The 10,000-nt window shown below is 41.8% G+C and overlaps 1 protein-coding gene and 2 pseudogenes across 2 annotated transcripts; 2 read left to right on the top strand and 1 right to left on the bottom strand.

Annotated features, from left to right (window-relative positions):
• LOC148723406 (uncharacterized) overlaps positions 1-10,000 on the top strand; it is a 303,906-nt pseudogene that overhangs the window by 53,479 nt on the left and 240,427 nt on the right.
• LOC148723413 (uncharacterized) lies at positions 51-2,788 on the bottom strand. Of its 2 annotated transcripts, none has more exons than XM_088732921.1 (2): positions 1,605-2,788; positions 51-1,019 (listed from the first exon to the last, which is right to left on the bottom strand). In XM_088732921.1, the coding sequence occupies exons 1-2, from the start codon at positions 1,656-1,658 to the stop codon at positions 624-626; spliced, it is 450 nt and encodes a 149-aa protein (XP_088589047.1). In that variant the 5' UTR covers positions 1,659-2,788; the 3' UTR covers positions 51-623. The 2 variants fall into 2 exon arrangements, with proteins under 2 accessions (XP_088589047.1, XP_088589046.1); XM_088732920.1 differs by having other exon boundaries at positions 51-1,034.
• LOC148723414 (uncharacterized) lies at positions 5,321-7,484 on the top strand (annotated as a pseudogene).

The raw sequence follows: 10,000 nt of genomic DNA on the forward strand, positions 1-10,000 counted from the left end.
AATATAACAAATAAAATTTAGATAGAACATGATCAACATAGATTGTTATAAACTATCTTTCTCTACAATATTAATTGGGTTTCAATTTGTGATTAATGTCAATACACCTCTGTAAAAAAATCAATTATGTATCCAATTTATTAATAATTTTATGTACATCTGTTACAGTCTGGAGACAACAATAACACAATAGTGAGATTTAGCACTTGGTTTACCAGAAAAGAGTGACCATGATTTTCCAGCCATTTTTGTTTTATGTTTGTTGGATGGGCTTTGCAGTGTCTGTAAATGATGTAGCTGTTTTGCATTTGTTGAGTATATGGGGATTTCTTCCTTTTCCTCTCACAGAGCAGAAGTCACACAAGTAAATGAAGTACTTCATATTTGAAACCCTTGAAATGCCATGCTTTTTATCAGCAGAAAGCTGCAAGAATTCATGTAAACCCAAAGTGACTTGAGCTTGTATGAAGCTTAAGCAGTTATGCTAACACTATTTTACGTGAAAAGTGAAAGGGTAAGCTAATGGTTGCTGTTTCGTGTAAAAGCAGTGCTAAGTCTCCCTAATGATTTAGATGTCCCATCTTTAGCATTGTGATGAGCAGCACAATATTAATTAAAAGGTACTATTCTGTTGCCTGCAAGAAAGCTACAATCTCATCCTTTTGTGGATGAGCATTCATAACAGTCTCTAGCATGTCCTCTGTGATCTTCTTGTCTTTTGTGAGGAATGCCTGATGGTATTCTTCTGGTGTTACACCACATGCAGCAACTGCATTTGAGTTTGCAACTATTGGAAGCTTTTTGAAGAAGACCACCAGCTTATTTACCTTCATAACAGAGCCAATTGTAGCAGCCTGTAAGGCTGCCATGGCTTCCTGGGCTGCTTTGCTGCTGGGTCTTCTTGTAGAAGAATAGCTCCGCACTACTCTCCTCACACTAACAAAAGGACCAGGCAGGCACAGAATTCTTTTTTGTATGTCTTCACATAACACCCCCACTTTGAGTCCTGCTGGGGACTTCTGCAGACGGCAAGACTGTAAAACAAATCCATTTAGCTCCAATTAAACTAAACCTTTGAGTTTCCATGTCACCAGCAGTCTACAGAATATTGAGCGAGTAATTCAAACCATGTATCTTGTGGTTTAATTGTTTTTTTGACCAGTTTGGAATAAAAATTCGAACTGACCTATAAATGAATCAACCAAAAACAAATTTGTACCACAACATCTATAGAACGTACACAGTTTTTTTTACCACCCTCAAAAAAAGTGCGTTGAAGTGCTTTTCCATAATCATTTCTAACCTGCTGAAATGGCTACAATGAACTAGCTGTTAAAAATTAACTAAATAAGCTCTTAACCAAACAGCACTTTCTCTCATTTAATCTTTTGGTTTGGAATGCTAGGTAGGTCTTACACTGCTAATCATCGGAATTAATGTAAAATATACAGATGTAAGTTAAGGTTAATATATAGTCATTTCCTTTCCAGCTGCATGAACATGTGGGTCACCATAATAGATCATTATAATAATAATAATATTTATTATTATTATTATTATTATTAGTTTCATCATTAATATAATTAGTATTTTATTGAACTCACCAGCTCTGAGATTCCCTTCATGGTCTCAAGAGTATCAGTGAAAGTTATTGCCATTTACATGGTCTCTGCTGTTATAGCTGTGGGCGTTGTCCCCGATTCCAAGGCAAGTGCTTTGGTAAGCCAGTGGTAGAGGACATGCATATTCAAGGCCACACGTAGAGTGTTTTTATATTTCTTTGAACCTGAAGAAATAATTGAATTAGCAACTGCACCCTGGCTGTCATCTTCGTTGGGCTTACTGAACTTAAAGAAAAGCTCCTTGGCAGTAGCAGTCAGTGTGTACTTCAGTGCTGGTGTTGTATTATGTTCCACATATATCTTTTCAAATACATCGCCAAGAGATTTAACAGAAAACTCGTCAAGGGAGTCAGAGTTCTCTGCCATAGCTTCCAGGTCTAGATGTTCCGATCTCCTTTGATAAAAAAGAGCAGCCTCTCTGCCAGCCCATTTTTTGAGGCCACAATTTTTGGCCAAACTGACTGTAGGAACTGCTGAGGGGTGGTGAAAGCAAGGAGGGCTAGTTTAGCTGAAGTAACACCAACCCGCTTGCCTTTTGTTCCTTTTAGAACATACCAAAAATCTCCATCGTAACATTTACACAGGCGTTCCATTGAGAGGCTCGTCTGTGATATTGACTTTCCTTGATGTGTTAGTCTTTGCAGGAGAGAGTATGCCTCATCCACACAAAGGATTGGCACTGTAGATGCTGCAATAAAATGTACCAAATTGTTTCTATTACAATTAATATATGTTTCACCGGACAACTGAAAGTCAATTTGAACTAAAATTAATTTCGAATATTACCCATTCTACCCACTTACCCTCGATTGCAGAGTGAAGGGGCCCAGAAAGACCCCACACAAAACAGACAGGGATGCTCATCGCCTTGCTTTGGAGTGTAAATTGCAGATGTTTATTCTTGCCTAGGGCATTTTCAGAGAAAATGCCAATATTTTTAAGACACAAAGGAGTGCACATCAAGAAATGGAACAAAAATATTGCATGTTATGTACCTACATCTGAGCCCCTCACCCAACTCCTGGGGATGGAGGGCACAAGTTCAGAGGTCCTTGAAAAGAACATTTAACCCTTAACACCTTAGCACTGGTTTGAATATCCTCTACACTATTCTTTGTACATTAAGTATCATAACATGAACTTACTGCACACAAAAGATAATAATGGATGTCTAAAAATACCAACCTCCCAGGAAATGGTTGAATAGGCCGCTTGGTGATGTTTCATCTATTACGATGCTGGTCTGAATTTTCTCCTCAACATGGCCCACAATTGGCTCCACGCATCCCTTCTGGCACGCTGGTGTTTTTCCCGTTCCAGAAGGGGCAGTAGCAATGAGATGGAGATTTGCTTTCTCCTCGTAGGAACCAAACAGCTTTAAAGTTGTTTGGTCGAGCAAAGAGCTCGTCGACACCAAAGTTGAACAGAGAAGCATCTCGCTTGTGGTGCCATTGCTGCAAGCGAACGCAGACAGCCATTGACGAAGGCGTTGAGGCACAACTTCGTCGATTGGAAGAATAATTTGACTTGGCTGAGATTGCAGATCCGTAGTCGATCTTACATTACTTTGAGTGTCCATGATATTAATACCGAGGATCAATAAATCTATCTTTGTACCCATAACCAGCTTCCTTTGATGGCGGGAAAATCTAGATTGATTTAACAGGCGCCTGCGTCAGCGGTTGTATTTTGGCGATTGTGGTGGGAAAGCGACGGAAAAATATTATTCACCCAAATGACCCAACTGGCCCAATTAACCCAACTGGCCCAGATAACCCAACTGGTCCAATTGTTACACTGACTGCGAAAAATTCACCCGGTTTAATAGCTAACTGACAACCCACTGATTTAAATAGCCCAACTGGCCCAAATGACCCAACTGGCCCAAATGACCCAACTGGCCCAAATGACCCAGCCGGCCCACATGACCCAACTGGCCCAAATGACCCAACCGGCCCACATGACCCAACCGGCCCAAATGACCCACCGGCCCAAATGACCCAAGCGGCCCAAATGACCCAACCGGCCCAAATGACCCAACCGGCCCACATGACCCAACCGGCCCAAATGACCCAACCGGCCCACATGACCCAACCGGCCCAAATGACCCAACCGGCCCAAATGACCCAAGCGGCCCAAATGACCCAGCCGGCCCAAATGACCCAACCGGCCCACATGACCCAACCGGCCCAAATGACCCAACCGGCCCAAATGACCCAACCGGCCCAAATGACCCAACCGGCCCAAATGACCCAACCGGCCCACATGACCCAACCGGCCCAAATGACCCAACCGGCCCACATGACCCAACCGGCCCAAATGACCCAACCGGCCCAAATGACCCAAGCGGCCCAAATGACCCAGCCGGCCCAAATGACCCAACCGGCCCACATGACCCAACCGGCCCAAATGACCCAACCGGCCCAAATGACCCAACCGGCCCAAATGACCCAACCGGCCCAAATGACCCAAGCGGCCCAAATGACCCAGCCGGCCCAAATGACCCAACCGGCCCACATGACCCAACCGGCCCAAATGACCCAACCGGCCCAAATGACCCAACCGGCCCAAATGACCCAAGCGGCCCACATGACCCAACCGGCCCAAATGACCCAACCGGCCCAAATGACCCAACCGGCCCAAATGAGCCAACCGGCCTAAATGACCCAACCGGCCCAAATGACCCAACCGGCCCAAATGACCCAACCGGCCCAAATGACCCAACCGGCCCAAATGACCCAATTGGCCCAAATGACCCAACTGGCCTAAATGACCCAAATGACCCCGCTGGCCCAAATGACCCGACTGGCCCAATTAACCCTTCAAGCATTTATTATTCATGAAACTAACTAGCTGTCACGCTATCATTCCGTGATCGGCCGATGTCACGCAATTTTCGATAACCAGCACGCCAAGACATATTTTGGTTAACGGGCACACCAGGACACATTTTCGTTAACCGGTACACCAGGACACAACCCTGATTTTCGATTCTCGAAAATCAGGGTTGCGGCTTCTCTTAAGTGTCTCCATGATTTCTGAAGACATGTCCCTCTTTGTTCAATCTTGGGCTTCCTGGAGGACATCCAAAATTACGAGCTAATCAGACCTACGTTTCAAACCTTAGAGGACACAATGAACAAAAGTGGCATTTCATCGTGATGCCTAAAAAATGAAATGATCAAATGTATTCACTTATCACTTTTTTTTTTGGAGTTTCGTAAAAAGAATGGATCATTGAAAATAAAAAGCTTGTAACTTTTGTTTACAAAATGTTTATAACAACTAAAAAAGGCAGTGCAACAAACGAACACAAAAAAACTGTTAATATTAGACAGGTGTGATTTGTCACGTAGATACATACATAGATACATACATAAACTTTATTAATGTGTCTTGAAATATCTAGCCAATGGGGTTAAGAACCCCTCTACTAACTGGGGACACAATTAACAACCTATCAACTATTTTCTAATGAAACTATTAAAACAAGGCCTAACAATATAATATAGTTAAAAACCTATATACCGATTGCAAATATGGCGGCTGCTACACGAAAGCGAGGCTTTTCGGTAGTGACCGTTGCTAAGGGCCAATTTTGTTGATGCGAGTGAATTTTATGCCACACTTGCTTGTGTTGTAAGTCTTCAGAGCTCTCTCTCTCTCTCTAGAGAGTTTGAACGTTAAATTAGAAAGTCATGGTCAGGCCAGTGGAGAAAATGCATGTTAACAAGTTGAGGCAGTTTCTTCGGGACCATAACGCTAACCTGAAAGATTTGACAGTGAAAGCTCAGCTAGTGGCTAAGTAAGAAAATAGTATTAACAGTGAAGCCTTGCTACTTTGATTGCACTATTTCTTTATGGATTTATACTCATGGTAAAAGCGTTACAATGCTTTCCTTCTTTGTTTGGTATGATTGCAGAATATCCGGCCCATTAATTGCATATCATTAGGGTGTATTATCAAAGTCTTATTAAAGAGTAGAAGGCAATCTGCAAATAATGGGCCGGGTTTTCTGCAATCGCTCTTTGTTTTACTTTAGGGCAAAGGAAATCCTCCAAAGAAGTGAAATCCCAGTGGATAAAAATAACGCACAAGGGCAAGCAAGTGCTGAAACAAAAAAAGTGACATCGAACTCCTCAGGGAAAATGAAGAAAAATTTAAGTTTTCACCTTCTGAGAAAGAGATGAAGAAATGCTTAGACGGCCTTCCACCATTCACATACAACTCAGTCGTAACGTACATCCGCACATCGGGTAAAAGCATTCAACAATCACCGGACTACATGGTTATGAAACCCTTTGAACACGGTGTGAATTTCTTTATAGAAGGTTATTTACATGATGTTGTAGCACATCATCATGTTGAAAGTCAAACGTTTTACTTAAGAGCGCTTTGCTACAGAAGCCTAAGAAAAAGTGAACCTCCTCATAAACTTCGGCTAGCAATTTCTACCAAGCAGCCTAATTTCGATGGCCTGGGATCGTCTTGCACCTGTGTGGCTGGATCCCTCGCGTTTTGCAACCACGCTATCGGGTTGATCTATCTAGTTTCACATTTTTTCATGACAAAAATCAAAGTAATCCCAGACGACTTGGCTAGCACTTCACTTCCTCAACAATGGCACAAGCCAAGAGGGAAAACTATATCTTCAGAGCCACTGATGGATATGATTTTTAAGAAACCCAAATTAGACCAAGATAATGCACAGTCTGGAAATTGGAATTCCCGTCCTTCTGGAGTCGCTTGTTCATTATACCCTGCACTCAAGGTAATCCCCAGCTGCAAAGAGATAGAAAACTTTAAAAGTAACTTGCAAGAAATCAGTGGGAAGCTTGGTCTTAGTCTCTACATGACTGCAGGTATGAAAATGGTACCCACCAAAGTTGGACCTGCACCATTAGGGGGCCACCTCAGCTATCAACTGGCACCTACTGAGGGTAACTTTGAAGTCACATGTAACATTCATTTCTCAAGAGGGTGCAATGATAATGATTTACCATTGACAACTTACCCACATTTTCCACTCTTTGGTTCTCCCTCTTTTCACAATCACTGATTGCCCAAGAGAGCATCAACAATTTCTGGAATCATTGCAACTTAACGAAAATGATGTCACCTCACTTGAAAAAGGACACTGTCTCACAGCGCAGTAGCAATCGATGGTGGAAAGAAAGGAGACCAAGGATTACTGCTTCTCAATTTGGCGATATTTTGGTTCGAAGATCAATTACAAAGCCTTTTCTAGAACGACTTGTGAATCACTGCAACCTGAACAGTACTAACAATTTACCAGAGCCATTAAAACATGGTATTGAAAATGTAAGTGCAGCCTTGCAACAGTATACTAAATATATGAAGCACAATGGCCATCCTGTCAGGACTTTTACCTCAGGCTTCATTGTAAACCCTTCATACCCGTTCCTTGGTTGCTCTCCAGATGGCAAGGTGATTGATGAAACTGAGGACAGCCCATATGGGATACTTGAAATCAAATGCCCAAACACAGAAATGTTGCCCCTCAAACAGCATGCTCCGGTGATCGTCAGTTCCATCTTGAAATGATAGATGACTTTCCTGTGCTCAAGGCAACTCACAAATACTATAAGCAAGTTCAAGACCAGATGGGAATATCTGGGGCAAAGTGGTGTGACTTCATAACATACACATTTAAAGGGATTGTTATTGAGTGCATTTATTTTGACACAGACTTTTTTGCAGACATGCTCTTAAAACTAGAGAAATTTTTCTTTAAGCATTTTGCAAAATATTTCAAGTGCAAAACTACACCTTCATTTCCCTTGCTCTCTATGCTTGAAGCACACATGAAGTCCACTTCATTGGTTACACTGGAAATGTAGGCAATGTTTTCTCCGTTGGTACCCGGATTTAGAAAATTATAACAGGTGAGCAGGGTCTGATAGTTCGGGAATCCTGTGAAAAAGTTAACGTCTGAATCTGACTCTTTAAACTTAAGTATGCCGAACTGGTTTCTCAGTTGTTCGTCGAATGATTTCGTTAGATCTTTGTTGGTTTCTTGAAGAATTAAATTTTCCTCCTGTAGTGTGGCGACTTGTGCCCTCAAATCGGCAATTTCTTTGTCCAGAGTATCCTCTTTGTTGTTTCCATTGGTCACCAAATTATCCATCGTCGGACAAGAAGAGGGCATCTCAACGACATAGTACCTTTTTCGCGGTGATTTTCGATTTGGAGATGCCACGGACCACGCAAATAGGGATGGGATAGTATCGTCTTTAATGTACCGGCGAACTTTTAAAGTGAGACGAAGATCTGAATCTTTGAAGTGTAATGAGCAGATTTTAGTTTGCTTGGTTAATTTGAAATCCTTTGAGGCATCTCTTCGGATTTTAACCAGCCAAGTCTGCAAAAGATTGGGAAATGGTCTTTGTTTACACCAGCTCTTGAATAGGCAAATAAATTCAATAATCGGTTCTTTTATCAAATACCTTCAGCCTCTTAGGATTTCTCAGGGGAAGATCGTGATAAGTGACCTTCTTGCCGTCTGCTCCAACTCTGTATCCTGACTTGTGACACAACGGTACACAACAATTATCTGGCATACCTTGAAAGCATGAATAAATCTTTTCTAAGCTTTTCTTGACTACTGCTTCGGATGCAAACTTTGTTCTCGCCGGTTTACTTGAATCAATGGAGCACATAAACAGAGATGAATTGGCCTTAGCAACGGTTACTACCGAAAAGCCTTGCTTTCGTGCAGGGGCCGCCATATTTGCAATCGGTGTATTAACTAACAACTAATGGCATAACTTATTTAAAAAGATTAAGAATTACAAAGGATGCAATTGGTACAGTTGTCGTCTTCTACCATTACAACTAAATCAAATTTACGAATACGATTTTTAAAACTAAATAATGATGGAAGAGTTCTGATTTCGCTTGGTAGCTTATTCCACAACTTTGGTCCCAGGTAGGTGAGCGAATGTTTTACATATTTCCTACTCCCTCACAATGTTCATCCACAGGAAAAATATTTTCCTTCTCCAGAACACTGACGCATACAAATGCACACAAACTATAAGGCAGGCAAAATGAGAGCACTTGCCCAACAATGCTTTAATGCCATTACATGGTATACAAGCCAAAGCATTTGGTTACAAGAATATATAAAGCTATGACTGTATAAAGTAAGAAAAAAGAAAAAAAAGTTACATTTCTTCTACGCCAAAGGTAGGGAACAACCTGGTCAAATGTAATGTACTGTCTAAGGAATCCTTGATATACATATCCTTAGCTGTTTCTGATTTCCAGCGACCGTGGAGCATGAGTAACCTGTCAGAAGAACCTGACTTCGCTAGATTGTCAGCTATAAATGTTGCGCCACGGGATCTAAGGCTATGATTGCTAAGATTGACTGAATTTACTCCTATAGCCAAGAGTGCTTCCTTAACTAACTCTCTACACCTAGTATAGCTGAGCCCCCCTAGTGCCTAAAGTATACGAATTGTTCTTCCTATGAGGTTGAAGTGTTCTGAAAATGTACGCTGATCTGTGCTAGCTGCGGAAAGATATCGAGACAATAATGAATGGGGGCATGTAGGCCCGCCACTCTTAACAATAAATACTATTTTACTTTGCCTAAACTGATCAGTTTTACTACTCTTGACATTAATCTCTAGGTGATCATCATGAACTAGAATATCTGAAGCTTGCACATCCAATAGTTTGTTGATCCTAAAGAGACCATAGAGTCCTAAGACAAACAGTAAAGCTGTAAATAAATCCTTAAGATTACTGCCTTCATGGGCAAACTGAACACAAATACGATATATCATGTCGAGGGTAATGGGCTCCTTTTTGTTGACTGGCCTACTGAAAGCTCGTTTGCTGGCCAGAACGAGATTGTGATTTAGCGCAGTGTCAACCCGATTACCCTGTGCATCATAAGGGAGAAGATTATGGACCCACTTTAACGCATACAACGCAGACAAAATGACACCATAGGATCTTTTAATTTAATGGAGATAAGAAAAGTATTCTGAAGCAAGTAAACTAATGCAAGGCAGGACTAATTTCACGCCTCTGGACATAAGGTACACGGAGAAATACCTCTATTGGGTAACATAGTTTTAATAAAAGGTTTGGCTTTAGAAGCTAAAAATTGCTGCACCGTTGTATGTCTTCTGTCCCTATGCGTTGGTCCCCAAGAAGAGGCTTCTGTCAAATCCTAAGGAAAAAAAAGTACCAAGAAATAATGTGAGGTGGGGGAGGGGGGTGGTAAACAAATCCCTAGCCCAGCAAAACACTCATAGCCACCCGGCTCAAGTTCACTGCCATCCGGCTCGAACAAACCTGCCAACCAGCTTCAAAAATGTGTAAGCTGCCAACAGGCATGAAA

Source organism: Stylophora pistillata, chromosome 9 (assembly GCF_964205215.1).
Source record: "Stylophora pistillata chromosome 9, jaStyPist1.2, whole genome shotgun sequence".
Taxonomy (NCBI): Eukaryota; Metazoa; Cnidaria; class Anthozoa; order Scleractinia; family Pocilloporidae; genus Stylophora; species Stylophora pistillata.